The 17672-nt window shown below is 48.9% G+C and overlaps 1 protein-coding gene across 1 annotated transcript in view; it reads left to right on the top strand.

Annotated features, from left to right (window-relative positions):
* jag2b (jagged canonical Notch ligand 2b) overlaps positions 1-16920 on the top strand; it is a 35445-nt gene extending 18525 nt beyond the window's left edge. The window contains exons 5-25 of the mRNA XM_028953154.1: positions 412-475; positions 3312-3442; positions 3847-3966; positions 4042-4155; positions 5536-5649; positions 7458-7504; positions 7634-7810; positions 9217-9379; positions 9487-9651; positions 9743-9856; positions 9954-10067; positions 10188-10301; positions 10392-10508; positions 10681-10708; positions 11481-11566; positions 12251-12364; positions 12526-12641; positions 12991-13242; positions 13314-13445; positions 14055-14205; positions 14536-16920. Of these exons, the coding sequence (XP_028808987.1) occupies positions 412-475; positions 3312-3442; positions 3847-3966; positions 4042-4155; positions 5536-5649; positions 7458-7504; positions 7634-7810; positions 9217-9379; positions 9487-9651; positions 9743-9856; positions 9954-10067; positions 10188-10301; positions 10392-10508; positions 10681-10708; positions 11481-11566; positions 12251-12364; positions 12526-12641; positions 12991-13242; positions 13314-13445; positions 14055-14205; positions 14536-15080 (2978 nt within the window). The 3' untranslated portion in view covers positions 15081-16920. The remainder of the gene's footprint in view (positions 1-411; positions 476-3311; positions 3443-3846; positions 3967-4041; positions 4156-5535; positions 5650-7457; positions 7505-7633; positions 7811-9216; positions 9380-9486; positions 9652-9742; positions 9857-9953; positions 10068-10187; positions 10302-10391; positions 10509-10680; positions 10709-11480; positions 11567-12250; positions 12365-12525; positions 12642-12990; positions 13243-13313; positions 13446-14054; positions 14206-14535) is intronic.
* The last annotated feature ends 752 nt before the right edge of the window (positions 16921-17672 follow it).

Genomic DNA, 17672 nt, shown 5'->3' with positions numbered 1-17672 from the left:
ATTTTTTGTGTGCAAATTTTGTCCAAAATTCCATTCTGAGTTATGTTTTGGCTGAATTGTTAATGTAATGTGACTCACGCTGATCGCACACAGCATATTGTCTATTGAGATCATTATTCTCCATCACTGGTAATTAATTCCTATTTACATGTACAGAAAAAATTCAAATAAAATACAGAGCAGTAGCCCTAAATCTCCCAGCCTGACCCATGGAGGTGAGAGCTTTAAGGAGCTGGGAGGGAGAAACAAGGCGGCGGAGGAGGCGCAGGGGCCGTAAAGCGTTCTTTGTTTTTCCTTTTTCCGAAGGGGGCATCTCAACATGCTCGTAAAAAAGGAGCCAGTATTAACAAACGAGCCCGGCGCCCTCTTATCTTAGACCCACCACTCATTGACTCTCTCTCTCTCTCTCAGCCATCTGCAAGCAAGGCTGCAACCTGTTGCACGGCGGATGCCCGGGGGAGCCAGGAGAGTGCCGGTAAGCATCCACGTACAGTCTGTGGTTTTTGTAATATTACTTTTACCTAAGGCTGGGTAATAATTAGGGGTGTTGCGATACTCCAGATCCACAGTTCAATTCAAACTTTTTAGATTTTTATTTATTTATTAATTTAGTATAGCTTAGTGCCAATTAGTGAATGAATACTACTGAAGATAATTAGTTTGAAGAGAATTTTTTTTTTCCTGAACAAACAAATGTAATAGATGAGCGGGGGAGGGGTTGATTTTCAATAGAAATTTCGGGGGCTCTAAATGATGCATACCAATCCTCAAACATGCAATTAATTCGTTTTTTTGGGGGGGGTTTTTACCTCAGGCAGTGTAATTAGGGAAGTTATAGTATCCCAGATCCGCAGTTTGATTGAAACCGATTACAATTTTTATTAATTAAATTTTTTTTGTTCGTTACTCCAAGACCAAAGATTGTGGTCATTTGAACTGAAGATTTGTTTTAGTCTCCACATTGTCTCCTGATGCAACGTGGGCCTTCATGCTTGTTAACACGTTGGTTCTAGGCAGACGTGGGGTGAAGGGTTGCCTTTCGCGGTCGCACTGGGCTGGACCAGTGATTTTTCAGTGTTGTTGGGCAGTGGTGAAGCCCCTCCCCTCCCCGTTCCCGCTCTCTCAGCTCTCGCTGATCTTAGGAAGCTACAGCTCTTCCCCCACCCCCCCAAACCCCCATCATGCCTCTTCCAAGTCTCCCCTCCACTGCCCCACCGCAGGCTCCTTCCTGTCCCGAGTCTGTTTTTGGCTGGGGCCTTTTCCTCAGCGGCAGGAAGAGAAGCCGTCGTCACCCCGGCAAGGCCCCTGAGCGCTGTCCCACTCGTCCCGCTTGTCCCACTGCCACTTCACCAGGGCGAGGGGCTTCACGCTCCTCCAGTATATGATAAAACAACAAAGTTCAAAGTTCAAAAGTTGAAACTCTTTCAAGACTCAATGTTGAGTTCCTGATGCCTGAAGCGTGCTGGACTGGTGGTCGTGTATATTTAGCTGCAGGAACTCCATTTTCATCTTGCAAGTGAAGAGAGGGCAGCGCGAGGGTCAAAGGTCAAAAGTTAAAACTACAAACATGCGAAAGAAAGCTGGACGGCCCCCAGTCGGCCAGCGTTCCTGTACGCGCCGAGAAGGAAGTAGGTACGCCATTGCGGGGATGAAGGGGACGAGATGGGTGGCCTGGAGGAAGGCCTTCCATTTCGTGCCCCCCTTTTCCCAGAATCTGTTCTAATCGTACGAAGCTGAGCTTCATCTTAATCAGATCTGAAGCCTTCTTTTGTCTCTGCGCTTATTTATTTCCTTTTGTTTTGCCGCCCAACTGTAAAGCCAAATGCACAGTGACAGAGGAATTTGCCCGCAGCTTGCAGCTGCTCCAAGCAAGGATGCATCTTATTAAAAAAAAAAAAAAAAAAAAATGTATTTTTTTTTTGCTCCCAAATTATTGTCTTTTGTCTTGCTGTTATGGTGGACATGCCCTGGCACATTAGCCTGCCGCCTGTTCCTTTTAGGAGCGCCTCGCACCCTGCAACGCGCAACCACGGAGCGCAGATCCGCCCCGGCACATGCTACACAAGCCTACGCGCTCTCGCCTGATACTAGTAACGTCGTAGCTAGGCAACCACGAGCCCGAGTGTGTACTTAAAGTGTAAATATACATGCAGGCACCCCTCGGGCCGCCCGCTAGGCACTACAGAGACGCTGGAAACTGATCAGGGTGGCTGTGTTTTTTTTTTTTTTTTTGTTTTTTTTTTGGGATACCCCCCCACCGGGCCTCTATATAAGGGGAATTGGACCGATGCCCTTGCCCAGAAGTGCCAGGTACGGGCAAGGAGTAGCGTGCGTGCGGTTTTCACACAGGCACTGTATATCAATGCACCTCTCGTTCTGTTTGTCCCAACACAAAGCACAGGCTGTGCTCTGATTCGCTGTGTGGGGCGAAGAGGCTTCCCTGGTGAATGAGTTTATAGGTCGGCCGGTTTTTCTTTTTTCTATCCCTCCTTCTCGTCCATTTCAGTTGGCTTTTGGACTATGAGATTCTTTAATCTATTCCGATTGGTTTCAGTGGCTTGATTGTGCAGTGGGTGTGGCTGGGGTCTAATTTAAAAATATGATTTAAATATGGTTTCTTTAAAAGTTTATATAGTGTACTACAATCTGTGGAAGGAATTTTAATTTAATAAAATTAATGTATTGTATTATTTGAATTTCTATTAAGATCACCCACATACATGTATATACACGTGAGTGAGTTTTAATAGAAATTATGAGTGTGTGCACATTCTATACTGTATAGAATATGTATAACATCTTAATTTTAACACAAGGCTATCCTCAAGGCGAGCCTCAATCCAAGATCCGATCCAGACTGTTCAAAAAGTGTAATGCAGTCTAATACTGCACGGCGCTAAGCCTTATCATACCTCATAATAAATTAGCCTATTAGTGAGTTACGCTGTAAACCCCGACTGTTTGCGCGGACTCCGACGTAGATGTTCACACCTCTGTTCCTCTGTGTGTGTTGAGGAGAGTTACGAAGGTCCCGCCCCACAGCTTGATCTGGGTAAAGCACCTTTTAAAATACAGGCCTGGAACGCGGCAAGACAGCTGCAGGCCTTGGAAGAGCCGAATGCTCCAGAGCACGTTGCCCCGATTAGTTAGCTCCTCTGCAGACGACTGCATCACCGGCCGGAAGACCCTGACCTCTTTGCGTACCCTGGAATGTCTCCTGCGACCTGAGATTAGGGGCCGTCTCTGCCCTCCTGTCAAAATGCGTCATTGAGATGTGCTCTGATGGACTGTGGCGCTCTTGTGGTCACCAGGTGCAGTTATGGCTGGCAGGGCCCTTTCTGTGACGAGTGCCTGCTGCACCCCGGGTGCGTCCACGGAACCTGCATCAAACCGTGGCAGTGCAACTGCGAGAAGAACTGGGGCGGCCTGCTGTGTGATAAAGGTAAACGCTCATTTCTATTGCATACAACTAGGATGCTGCAGTTCAGTTCACTGCAGTGTGTGTGTGTGTGTGTGTGTGTGTGTGTGTGTGTGTGTGTGTGTGTGTGTGAGAGAGAGAGATATTGAGATCGGTGGAGTACTAATGGAGGGATGAGATGGCGTTTGCAGACACCTGATCCTCTCGTGCCCCTCCATTGAGCATTCTCTCTCGCTCTCTCTCTCTCTCTCTCTCTCTCTCGCTCTGGCTCTTTATTTATATATTTGTCACTCTTTACGTTCAGCGCTACTGCGGAAACGGCACGGGGGAGGGGCGCGTGGAGTCTTTAAGTGCATGCCTTATATGTATGGTCCATCGCGACCGATGGCGTTCCGATGACCACTCAGGGAATTTCTTTTCGTTTCCAGACCTCAACTACTGTGGCACCCACCGTCCCTGTGTGAACGGAGGCACCTGCATGAACACGGAGCCGGGCGAGTACAGCTGCGCGTGTCCAGAGGGTTACTCTGGGAAGAACTGCGAGATCGGTGAGCCCCGGAGCCCTCCGCTTCACTGCCGACTATCGGCGTCTGTGTGTGCTGACCAGCCTCGTGTCTCAACAGCTGAACACGCCTGCGTATCCAACCCGTGTGCAAATGGTGGCACCTGCCACGAAGTGCCCACAGGCTTTGAGTGTCGCTGCCCACCAGGCTGGGAGGGGCCAACCTGTGCAAAAGGTAATCCTAGACAACACACACAGACACACACACACACACAGACACACACACAGACGTATGCAGTGTTGGTTTGCACCCTGCTGAGGGATCCAGGAGGGATCACAATGCTGCTGTGATTTTGAGATTGACTGCATTTGCATAATCTGCCTTCAGTTTCAACCAAAAAAAGTTGACTGTCGACCCCCCCCCCTCCTTCCTGGTTAGGATTCCGTGTGACCCGTATTAATTGCTTCAATAATAGCAGGCCCCTGGCCACTACCACACATCTGTGGCTGCGCTCTGTAGTCATGGCGACATGTAGAATTTGGCACTCGCCACACGCAGCGATGTTGCTTTCCACACACACCCACCAGCCTTCTTCACTAGTCTCACATGGCTCTGAGCCCCCCCCCTCCCAACCTTCCCTCACAATTCCACTTTACAACACAATACACGACACAGGGCAAGGGCCAAACAGCCAAAAAGGCACCGATGTCTCCTTCTTTGTCTCCTAAATTTCCGCTGGCCACTCGCTCCCCTCTCCCGGCCCTGTCTCTTCGTGACTCGTGTTGCAAATGTCAGGGTTTGGGTGGGAGGGGGTCAGGGACGCTTTAATAGTAGCTAATATGCTGGGCCCTGGATTATGCCAATGCTAATCGCTTTAGAGTGCGAAGGCAAGGCCGAGCCCTCGCCAAGGAGCCTAAGGCTCTTAGCCGTCCCGAATCCTGCCAGTGAGGCGGCCGTCCAACACCCATCCATCCTTCTCCCTCTATCGCTCTCTTCCAAATAGGCTTTGCGATCATTTTAAAAGTATTAGATAAGTGTGCATTTGCAGGCGCATGACACTCACAGGTCAAATCGACATGCAGTGGTGGCCAAGCGGTTAAAGAAGCGGACCCGTAATCGGAAGGTTGCTGGTTCGAATCCCGAACCACCGAGGTGCCACTGAGCAAAGCACCGTCCCCACACTCTGCTCCCCGGGGCCTGTCATGGCTGCCCACTGTTCACCAAGGGCGATGGTTAAAAGCAGAGGACACATTTCGTTGTGTCACCGTGTGCTGTGCTGCAGTGTTTCACAATGACAATCACTTCATTTTTCACTCTTTAATGACGTTGCTCTGTGAGATATATATATTTTTTTTTTGTATAAAAATTGTAATTACAACGTAGTGCAGGTAGCGACCATGGCTGCGTGATCTGAGTACAGCCCTCTGAATGCCATACACGTTTTCTTTTCCAGCGCTTTATAGCTGTGTTTAATTGCCGTGACTTGAAGGAAGTCGTTGCATCCAGCAACTCTCGTAATTTATACGTGAAACTGTCTGTGCTCGCTCTGTGGCTCCAGATTGGATAAGATGAAAGATGTGTCCATCTTGCAATAACGTGGAATTTCTTCTGCAGACATGGACGAATGTGCTTCCAGCCCCTGCGCTCGAGGCGGAACCTGCATCGACCTGGAGAACGGCTTCGAGTGCATCTGTCCGCCACCGTGGACCGGCAAGACCTGCCAGATCGGTGAGAACGACAGACCTCCCACCAATCCCCGCCCCAGAACTGCCCGCCGGGACTCCTTCCTGGAAAATGCGTCCTAGCCGCGCTCCAGTCTGATCCGACTCACGTCGAGCGCCTTCGAGACGGTGCTGCGCACCCAGACCTTAACGGATGGCGTGCTCGTGATGAAACGAGGCATCGCGTGCCCCGAGCCTCGATTTCATTCGCCTGCATGGAGGGGGGGGGGGCGTAATTGTCTACTATCTGCAACCTGACCCAGGTGACTCTGAATGAAGCTAAAAATACCTCCATGCATAATGTAATAGCCAGGCAACTGTGGAGGAAGAGGGGTCGGCACGCCAGTTGTTTACAAGGTTTGGTTTTTGCTTTTTGTTTTTTTGGGGTTTTTTTTGTGCCGTGTGTGTGTATAGTGTGTGGTTGAGGTGTGTGTGTGTGTGATTGATTGATTTATTTGTTTATTTATTTATTTATTTATTTTTTGGTGTGTGCCTCAGAGGAAGTGATGGGCACAAGAGGAAGCGGATTATGAGCTGTAAACAAGCACGCCCTGGACAACCCGACACTTGGGAGCTCAGCTTTCAGGCAGAACCATGGCCCGGCCTCATGTTTCGGGGGTGTCTGTTGCACAGGGGAGCAGCGAGTAGCTTTCTGGGGGCATCTTCTAAATATTTAAGCGGGGCTTACGCCGTGTGCCCTTCTGCAGGAGGAGAAACGAGAGGCGCAGGGTGCCTGGAAATGGAGCTACAGTGTTCGCGTAGAGCATTAAAATCCGGTCGCTAAGGCCACAGTTTTCATTGGGAAGTGATATTTTATCGTTACACCGAATCTGTCTTCACAATTTACAGAAATTGAAATCGATAGGAAGTAAATTTTTTTTTGTATTATTATTTTTTATATATATATATATAAAACTAGGATTAAAATGGGAGGTGCCTCTAGGCACAACATCATGATGTCACACACCCTACTTACTCATCCTAGATTACTTTAAACCTCGTAAGGTACCGTCTTATCATATCACTCTTCGTGGGTGGGACCATCAGCAGACATCACAAACACGATCTCATTTTTAATAAACGTCTCAGCAGCACGTCTGCTAAGAAACCGAACGTGAAGATTTGCCGAAATGACATTTGCAAACACTCCCCAGATCTTTACAGATCACACTGTGCAACAAGAACTTAACAAACTTGGTTATGTAGGTGATGCAGATGAGTCAAGTTAGTAGAAGAAAACATCATCATTGTGTCGTGTCAATAACCTCTGTGCCTTTTGAGCACTGATGATTCATTTCAAGTTGCAATTTATTAGCTAGTCAGTAGCTAATTTATTCTCCTCTCAATTCCTCTCCTCTCAATTCCCTTCTGGCCTCCTTTCTCCCTCTTTCCACAGATGTGAATGAGTGTGTTGAGAGGCCTTGCGTGAATGCATACATATATGCAGAAACCTAATTGGTGGATATCACTGTGCCTGCTTTAAAGGATGGGCTGGACAGAACTGTCATATCAGTCAGTATGACATCCCACCCCAAACTAGCCATATAGTTTCAGACGGCCTTATCCAGAGTGCCTTACAATCAGTAGGACAGTCCCCCCCTGGAGCAACTTATATTTAAGTGTCAGGGACACGATGGTAGTAAGTGGGGTTTGAACCTGTGTCTTCTGGTTCATAGGCGAGTGTGTTACCCACCAGGCTACTACCACCACCCAGGTACCCACCATGCTAACACAATGTTGATCGCTGTTGACAAGCGACCTGGTGCGAATTCGTGGTTTTAATAGTAAACTAAATTCTATTGTTGCCATTTGCAGATGTGTACGGCTGCCGTGGGCAGTGCCAGAATGGAGCCACGTGCAAGGTGAGACGTTAAATTGGTCGCTTTTCTATTTGATTGTAGTAAATGAAACGCACGTTCATGAGCGTTGGTGTACGTTTCTGCCTCGGGGTACCTGGCTAAGTGCCATTTTCTGTCTCTCTCTCTGCACAGGAGGGGTCCCGCGGAGGGTACCAGTGCCAGTGCTTGCCGGGCTTCGCGGGCACGCACTGCGAGATCCAGCGGAACAAGTGCGCCAGCGGGCCGTGTCAGAACGCCGGACGCTGCCACGCCGTGCTGGACGGCTTCGTGTGCGAGTGCCAGCCGGAGTTTGCGGGGCCGCTGTGCGAGGTGAGGGGGCCGGGCAGACCTTTTCCAGGCCGGTTCTGCCAACGTTGGGTGCTGATCGCCCTCCTTGTGTTTCGGTGGCAACACGTCTCCTGGTGGCTCACGTTCCTCGCGTTAAACTGCATTTTTCCCCCAGAAATGTCCGCGCCGAGGGCTGTAAAGGCCGCGGCCCAGCGAGGTGGGAGAATGCTGGTCGGGAGCCAGTCGGGGGCTAAAAATAAAGGCCGTAGTGAATGAGGCAACTCTTATTTGGGCGCGCTGGCCCCGCGCCCGTGGGCGGCCCGGGAAAGAGAAGGCCTTGGTGCGTTTTACGGTCTGATCATGCCTGGAGTGCCACGGCCTTCTATTTCTGCCCCTGCTGCTTTCTCCTTGAGGGACCAGCGCCTCAGTTTTGCATAGCCGCCCTTGGCGGCCTTCAGCGCGTCGTCACTCAGGAACCCCCTGGACGTTCGCAACGCTTCCGCGGCAGGTCTTTGTGTGCGGTAGACGCGATGGCGCTTCGTTTGGATTTTGAGGCATGCGGCGTTCTACTTGGACCGGCACGGGAGGGCTGGATTTCTCCGGGCTGTCGAAAGGTTGCGTCAGGGACCGTGGACTCTTACATCAGATGAGCTCGCCGAGCCGGCCAGTGTTTATACAAGTAAATCCCATCTGATCGCGATGTGAGCGAGCGGGGCCAGACAAGGATCAGTCCGCCAAAACACCTTAAATGGCATCCGGCACGTTCCGCCGTTTACACGTATTCCGCCGTATTTAATGATGCAGGAAGATGAAGAGCCGGGTTTCGCCGGGGGACGGCGAAGACCTTTATAGAACGGGGACCAGGGTCCGATTTGGCGTTCATCACGGAGTCTCTGCGGAACGTGCCAGCGCTGAGCAAACACGTGTGTAATGGGGGGGCTATGTAAACCACTTTGACGCGTGGTTTAATTTCCCGGCCGCTTCTAAAACGGAAACGTTTCCGTTTGGTGGAACAGCTACCAGGAAGTGAATGAAAGCCGCCGGTAATTTCCTCCTCACTAATTTGTTTAACACCGGTAGTGAACTTGATATGATACGTGCCCACCTAGTTACGACATTGTGTTTTTTTTAAGGCTATTAAAGTAAATGTTAAAGTAACGCAGTTAATGTTACTGTTATTCAGACAGAAATAAGAAATTGAAGTTTAGCAACCGTTGTTGATTTGGCAAGGAAACCTAATTGGATATGGAGGCCCCCGTTTTTCGCCATGGGGACCTGGTTTCTTGGTGGCTGGCCCGCCCAGATTAGCTCTGTGTGTTGAAACCTAAAGAGCTAAGACCTGGAGTAGATGGAAACCGTCTCGCTTTCAACATCCTCTCTCCGTCCATGTTCCCCGTCCATGTCATGCACGCAAACCTGTTCTGCTCCATCTTGTCTGTTCTGTCCAGGTGCCAAACCAGTCCAGCTTCAACCCCTGTGAGCCCAACCCCTGTCAGAACCAGGCGACCTGCCACGGCATGCTGGGAGACTTCTACTGTGCCTGCCCAGAGGACTACGAGGGCAAGACCTGCGCAGACCGGAAAGATCACTGCAGGTCTACACCGTGTCAAGGTGCCGAAACACACACTCACACACACCCATGCTGAAATACAACCATTTTAGGGAGCTCCAACCAGAACGTCATCTAATGTGTGTGTGTGTGTGTGTTACGGTTTCAGTGATTGACAGCTGCACAATTGCGGTTTCGTCCAACGGCTCAGACGAGGGCATCCAGTACATCTCATCCAACGTGTGCGGCCCCCACGGGAAGTGCGTCAGCCAGCCCGGCGGCAACTTCTCCTGCACCTGCGAGAAGGGCTTCACTGGCACCTACTGCCATGAGAGTGAGTCTCCGCACCCAGCGTCTTCTTTCAGGGCTCGCCGAACTGGTCCATTCATCGTTCTTCTGGTCCACCCCCCTTCCCTTCCCCCTAGACGTTAACGACTGCGTGAGCAACCCCTGTAAGAATGGCGGAACCTGCATCGATGGGGTGAACTCCTTCCAGTGCTTCTGCCCAGACGGATGGGAGGGCAGCCTGTGTGACATCAGTGAGTGGGGACCCCCCATCATCGTTTCTCCCTTCTCATTCCTCGTTCTTCTTTTTTTTTTTTCTTGTTCTCACACCCCCCTGTTCTGCCCAATCAGACGTGAACGAGTGCGGCCGGAACCCGTGTAAGAACGGTGGGCACTGCGTGGACCTGATGAACGACTTTTACTGTGACTGCACCAACAGCTGGAAGGGGAAGACCTGCCACTCACGTGAGTGATTTCTGCATGCGCCTCTCTCTCTCTCTCTCTCTCTCTATCTATCTATCTATCTATCTCTATATTTTTTTATGGTGTGAGTCTGACTTCTTTTCTTTGTCTGTGTGTGTGCAGGAGAGAGTCAGTGTGACGCCAGCACTTGCAGTAACGGCGGAACCTGTTATGACCACGGAGACGCCTTTCGCTGTGCCTGCTCGCCAGGCTGGGAGGGGAGCACATGCAATACAGGTAAATTGTGTGTTTCTGCGTGTCTGTGCGTTTGCATGCACCTATTTTGCGGCGTAGCAAAACACTCCCTTTATTTCTTTTCCTTTGCAGCAAAGAACAGCACTTGTGCATCCAACCCCTGTGCCAACGGCGCCACCTGTGTAGGCGGAGGCGACTCCTTCAGCTGCATCTGCAAGGACGGCTGGGAGGGAGCCACCTGTGCACAGAGTGAGTCTGCATCCCTCCTCCACCCAAAGTGCCTGTGTGCACTTTTTTTTTTTATTTTTATGTATTCGTTTAGAGGCACTAGCCCAAATATAGAAACAGAATGTCTAGAGCCCAGACTTAGCTCTATAATAAATAGTATACCTTATTCCATTCTGTCTTGTGTTCTCCGCAGACATCAATGACTGCAACCCTCATCCCTGGTAAGTGAGGCCTACTATGTGTATATACACACACACACACACGCACACACACTCCTCCTCCCTCCTCTGTTGGCTCTGTTCTATCTGAGACCACCGTTGTCCTCCCTCTCTGTTGTGTCCCTCCCCTTTGCTGTTCAACACTGACTGTAGTGAATGGCCCTGGCTGTCAGTGCTGACCATAAACCTCTAACACCCACCCACAGACACACAAACACACACACACACAGACACGCACACACTCATGCAACCGTATCCCAGCAATTCACTTTAGGGAGCAAATCAGTGGGGGTGCTGTTCGTAAAGGCCAGGGAAGATGTCCCTAAATCACCCCTAAATCCGACAGCTCAGAGACCCTGGGCTGGCTTTAATAGGGGGGACAATAGGCCCTGCTGGCCCTAAAAGTGTCCCCAACAGTGAGGGGCTGAGATATTAAAATGAACTGGTGGAAGAGGGTGGGGGTCTCTTTGTTTCTTTCTTTCTGTCTTTTCCACTTTTCTCCTCCCCTATTCTTCACTGGTGACCTGGAGCTAGGAAGGAGGGATTGAGGGAGGAGGGGTAGGAAGAGAGGGGTGGCATCACAGTCAGGGGCCATGGGTGGGCGGGTGCATTGGGTGGATTAGCATCTGAAAGGTGGGGTATTGACGATGAGAATTCTCTTATCTGAAAGTCCCCCAAAGATTATCACATTAAATATGAAGCGCATATACTTGTTTATTATATTAATGTCTGTCTGTCTTTTTTTTTTTTTTTTTTCCTATTTTGTTCAACATAGTTACAATGGCGGCATCTGTGTGGACGGGGTTAACTGGTTTCGATGCGAGTGCGCCCCCGGCTTTGCTGGACCCGACTGCCGAATCAGTGAGTGGAGACTCCTCCCATACCAAACTGATAGATTATGCTTCATCCCGTGCCCTTTGAACCCTGGCTGGGGGCAAAGGTCACAGTCACACATGAAAAAAAAAAAAAAAAAACATGGCATAGGAGATTTATTCCATTGCACCAGAATTCCATAGGCCTTCCTTTTAAAGGTCTTTGTTCCGCAGAGTCGGATATTTGAAGACAGAAACGTCATGTTTTATGTGGAGGTCAGTAATGCAGTAGTTGGAAAGGTGGCTCATGCCATGCAGTCGCGGAGACAGCAGTGGTGGCCTAGTGGTTAAGGAAGCGGCCCTGTAATCTGAAGGTTGCCGGTTCCAATCCCGCCCCGCCCCCACACACTGCTCCCCGGGCACCTGTCATGGCTGCCCACTGCTCACCAAGGGTGATGGGTTAAAAGCAGAGGACACACTTTGTTTCATAATGACTTCACTTTCTTAGACTACATGAAAATTCTGAAAATTCTAACAACTCTGAGGACACTCTAACTGTCATTTATTTATGATGAAAATATGAGTTTGTTGCACGTCCACCAGTCTCACCCTAATGGACATGCTGGTAGATTTTCTTCCAATAAAGAGTAGACAGTGTAGATCTGTTTTGGGGACCATTTTCTTGAGGTGCATGCCTGGCTCATGCTGCTGCTCGTCTCTCCTCCCCAAACAGACATTGACGAATGCCAGTCGTCCCCCTGCGCATACGGTGCCACCTGCGTGGATGAGATCAATGGCTTTCGGTGCATCTGCCCCTTGGGTCGGAGTGGGCCGCGCTGCCAAGAGTGTAAGGCCAAAATACAGTCCTCCTTACAGACTAATATCTACAGTCATTTTTAATAGCTTGTGCAGTTATTAAAACCTTGCAGACACTGTAGTTTCTGTGCGACAATGTTACGTCACTGTGTGTGTGTGTGTGTGTGTGTGTGTGTGTGTGTGTGTGTGTAGTTATAGGCATTGGGAAAAGCTGTCACTATACTGGACTGCAGTTCCCCCATGGCAGCCGGTGGGAGGAGGACTGCAACACCTGTCAGTGCCTCAACGGCAAAGTGGAGTGTACCAAGGTGAGTCCGGGAGGAGCACTCTGGGCCGTACCACCCAGACCTCTCACCCATCCCTGCCTGGCCTGTCGGCACTTGCGGTGTACGCAATGAGATCAGCTTGTTTGCTCCAATTCAAGGAGCAAATTAGATTCCACCTATAGTGCATTGATTGTGCAATGACCAACTTCAGGATAGCGATGAGATGTAGTCTGTTCATCAATGAACTTTCAGATGGTCTGGGTGTGAGATTTACATTTACATTTAAGATAAAAAGTCACCCCCTGAACCTGTTCTTTTATGGTGTCATAATGTTTTGTAGAAAATAATCATGAAGACAACTTGAGCGATGACCTCTGACCTCTTGTTGTAGGTTGTGTGTGGACGTCGTCCATGCCTGTTGCCAGGGGTCACTGGTCATGACCGGCACACCTGCCCCCGGGGCAGGGACTGCTTGGAGCACAGCTACCTGACGTGCTTTTTGCCTCCATGCCACCAGTGGGGGGTGTGCTCCAGCCCCGACCCCTACAAACCGGTCACCACCAAGTGTGAACCCAACACGCGTTTCCTGGACAACAGCTGCGCCCGCATCACGCTCATCTTCAACCGGGATAAGGTTCCCGTGGTCAGTATCCCAGTCCCGTCCATCCACCAGCATCTGCCCGTAATCAACCCTAATTTTTCTTCTTGTCTCAGGGTACCACGGTGGAGAACATCTGCTCGGAGCTGAGGTACCTGCCCACCACGCGGACGGTCGCCAAGGACCACACCCTGCTGCTGCTCTGTGACCTCTCCTACACCACCCAAGATGCAGTGGAGGTGGCCATAGTAAGTGTTGCAACTCCTGAGCGGTGAAATGCTCGCGTTCCCCCAGCTCGTAATCAGGAGGTTGCCCACTGCTCACTAAGGTGATGGGTTAAAAGCGGAGGACTCGTATAGTCACCGTGTTCTGTGCTGCAGTGATTCACAATGATACTCAATTCTATTTCATTTCAGAGAAAAAACATTGAGGGTCGGAAAAGTTAAAGTGTGAAGTGATTGTCACTTGTGACACACAGCAGCACAGCACATGGTGCGCACAGTGAAATGTGTCCTCTGCATTTAGTGGGCAGCCTTCTGATTACGAGCCTGCTTCCTGACCCGCTAGGCCCGGGGAGCAGTGTGTGGGGACGGTGCTTTGCTCAGTGGAACCTCGGTGGCAGCTTGGCGCATCAGGATTTGAACCGGCAACCTTCTGATTACGTGCTTTGTGAGGTTCCTGCCTCTTTCAGTCATTCCGTATCTTGCACTCTCATTGGCTGTTGCTAGATATCAGCTGCGGATTTGCCTCCGATTGGGGACCTCAAAATCGCACTTAAAACCATGCGGTCCGCACCAGACGTTCAAGCGTCCTTTTGACGTCGCATTTCTCCCGCTCTCTGTCTCCGCTTCCCCCAGTCCATCCAGCAGGACGAGCAGGCGGACCACAGCCTGATCCACGACGCTGCCAGCACCATCGTGAGCGCCCTGTCCAAGAGACACAACAGCTCCGTCATGCTGGCCGTCATCGAGGTCAAAGTGGAGACGCAAGTGGTGCCGCCGCCCGTGGGTGAGTGCACCGCCTCCCCTCCCCTCCCCTCCCCTCCCCCCCGTTTTACCACCTTCCTTGGAAAGGCCACAGTGCAGACGGCGAGTCTGCAGACCTGAGGTTGTACGGTCAGTGACGGTGGCCATACGAAATCTGGAAATGACTAATAATACATTCTGCATTATTGGTTATTGATCGGTTTTATGTATTGTTTGCAGTAGCCCGATTTCAGAACGCTTAACTGCGCATTTTACAGTCGGTCCAGGAAATCATCTTTGTTAGTCTGGCACCTTCTCTGTTCTTCTGTTCATTTGCTTTGGTTGATTTTGACAGCGTCTCCTGTCCCCTCAGACTACCTAGTCCCAGGGCTGTGCGTCCTCTTCTGTGCCCTGTGGGTGTTCTGCATCATCGTCTGCGTGCGCTGGACACGCAAGCGGCGCAAAGAGCGCGAGAGGTGCAGCCGCACGCCCGCCGAGGAGAACGTCAACAACCAGTGGGAGCCGCTGAGGCCGGTGGGGCGTCCGCAGCTGAAGGACAGCAACCTGCGGGACGCGCAGTACGAGCGCGCCAAGCTCATGGGCACCCCCGACCGGACGTGCGACGAGGCGGGAGACGAAGAGGAGGAGGACCTGGGAGGAAGACGACTGCCGGAGCTGGGGATGGCGGAGGCGGAAGAGGAGGAGTTTGGGACGGAGGGCGGGAAGCAGCCCATTTACAAGTACTCAAAGGCGACCGTGTCACTGCGGCCCAAGGGCGAGGTCATCTGCACCACCCGCAGCGGCGACGGCGCGCCCCTCAAGGCCCCGCACCGGACGGCCTACAGCCCCAAAGACAACCGCTGTAAAAACGTCCACGCCGCCTCTGTCGGCAACGAGCCCAAAGACATTTGCGTATGAACCCACCAAAACCCACCACTCCACGGGCAGGACCGAAAAGCGGAGAACAAGGAGACGGACAGAAAAGCCGCTCAGTTGAATAGTACTTGTGGTGTTCTTTTTCTTTTCCCCTCCACTTTTTGGTTTATTATTATCATGATAATAAATATTAATATTATTATTATTTCCACGGATTCCACGAATAGAAAAGAGAAATTATTTCAGTCTGAATGTTGAGGCGAAGGTCCCCCCCACCGTATTTTTCAATATTCACGTTGTTCTTTTCCTTTCTTTTATGTACAGACGAATCAAAACTGCATTTACTTTCTAATCAGGCGAAATGTGGGGCCTACTATTGTTTTTGTGGGGGGAGTGTACTGCTGAAGACTTTCATGGAGAAGAATGAAACAAGGAAACTGTATAGAAACCCATCTATTTTGCTGTTTACAGATGATTGTGGTTTTGTTTGTGAGTGGCTCCCATACATTTAATATACTTTTATTTTTATTTTTATTTTTTTGTCGATAGGGGGGTGGACCAGACTACTGACGCGTTGTCCCAGGGAGGGATCCCTGGTTTTAACGGACACTACCCACCCCCCGCCGAACCTTGAACCACTCCTTCCCATCCGTCTGTCCAGCTCCCCTCATCTCAAGTCGGCCTTGTGAAGTGTGCGGCCCGAGGAGGAGGGGGAGAGACTCCAGTGCCTACGAAGTGGCCTTGTTTTCTCTGTCTGTTTTTTCTTTCTTTCTTTCTTTCTTTCTTATTTTTTCATCTGAAAATGCTCTGTAAAAGGATTGCAGTATTTTATTTTTTTTTTTGCTTTCTTTGAGTTGGTAGCAAGTGCCTTTTCTGATGAACCCAGCAGCTGGTCTCTTGCTGCCGCGGTTGACCTGTTACTCGAACTCTGACAAAGGGATAGGCGTGTTTTTTTTTTTGGTTTCTTTTTTCCGAGAGAGAGAGCCACCCTCATTTGATCATCGATGTGTTCTGATCAAAGAAAGACGTGTATATATGTATATATAATAAGAGTCGCTGTGTATATTTGAAATTAGTAACTTAAAGACAAGTCACATTTTTTATTATTATAATTATTATGATTTATTATTGTTTTTTTTTGTTTTGTTTTGTTTTTTGTTTCTTTTCTATTTTTTGTTTTTGTTTTTTTTACAACACCATTCCTTTTATTTATGCCAGATGACATAGGCAGGTTTTATATCAAGCATACAGCGCCCCTCAGTCAGAGCATTAATGTATTAAAAAGTAATCTTTTTTTTTTTTATGTTTTGTTCCCACTCTGTAAGGAAAGTAATGCTTTAAGATTGTGGTGTATTGTGGCGTGTTTTGCTCGCCTTCCGTTTAAACAAACAAAAACAAAAAAGAAAGGAAAGGAAGTCTTTCCCTTTTTTTTTGTCCTCCATTGCTGTTGTAGAATGTTCCGGAAGCTCGCCAGAAGGGCTCACCGGTGTGTGTGTGTGTGTGTGTGTGTGTGTGTGTGTGTGTGTGTTGTACCATCTCACGCCATCCGCTTGTACCTGCTTGGGAGTTGAAGCTTTGTGAAAGGGAACAGTTCATATTATTTCTGTTTTGTTTATGAAACAAAAATGTGTTTCGAGGTACCAACTCAAAGAAATCTGGATTTACCTCAAAGTGGCGCTGGTTACCTATTATGACCTTTTTTCTTTGAATTAAAAAAATTTTTTTTTTTTTTTTTTTTTTTGGATTGTTAAATTTTTGCTCTCTTGGGCAGCACCTTGTTTCCACATATGGGAGGACACAAAATAAAAGAAATTTCAAACACAACCTTCCACAGCTGTTTTAACCACAAACACTGCAATCGCAAATAGACGTTCATCTAAAATAGGGCAGTTTTTAAACACATGTATTCACTTTTTTTTTTTAATTATTTTTATTGCTCTGCATAGCTTCATTTAGTGAATCTATTTAGTGATTCACCAACTTTAGAAATGAGAATCCAAGTATTTATTAAAGCATTTTATAACCGTGACCTTTTCATTGCTGGTGTAAACGGGTGAAAATTTAATTCTGTCTGATATTAAACTGCAAAATATGTGTGCTTATAAAGATGAGGGAACTTTTTTTCCCCCCCCATTTAAGATGAGAATTACACAATAAAAAAGGGTGGGACAATAAATGCAGAATGAAGAAATATTGAGATACACTTTTAAGATTCAAAAGTTTGGATGCACCTACTCTGTGGCTGTTATGGAGAAAAGATGGAGCCATTTTGAAGAATCCAATGCAAGAAACATTTTTTGTATCGGGAGAAAGTGAAGAATGTTTGACTAATCTGTTTTGTTCACCTCACATTTTGTTCGCATCACATTTTTTATTTTATTTTTTTTAACCTTCATGGTGACTTTGTTCACTATTGTCATCATCAAAAGCCGCTTGATGAGATGCTCATTAACATGAGTGAATGATAAGAAAGTGTTCAGTATAAACCTCCAGGACTGTTGGAAACCGTCCCCGTCGTGGTGGAGAGAAGACGAGTGTGAAATTCTGCGATCACAGCAAAAGCTCCCTGATTTGGAGAGACAAGAATTTTCAACATTTTGTCTTGTTTGCTATTTTTTTGTTTATTCTATAACC

The sequence above is a fragment of the Denticeps clupeoides genome, chromosome 14 (genome assembly GCF_900700375.1).
Source record: "Denticeps clupeoides chromosome 14, fDenClu1.1, whole genome shotgun sequence".
NCBI lineage: Eukaryota > Metazoa > Chordata > Actinopteri > Clupeiformes > Denticipitidae > Denticeps > Denticeps clupeoides.
This window is presented reverse-complemented; position numbering and strand designations above follow the sequence as displayed.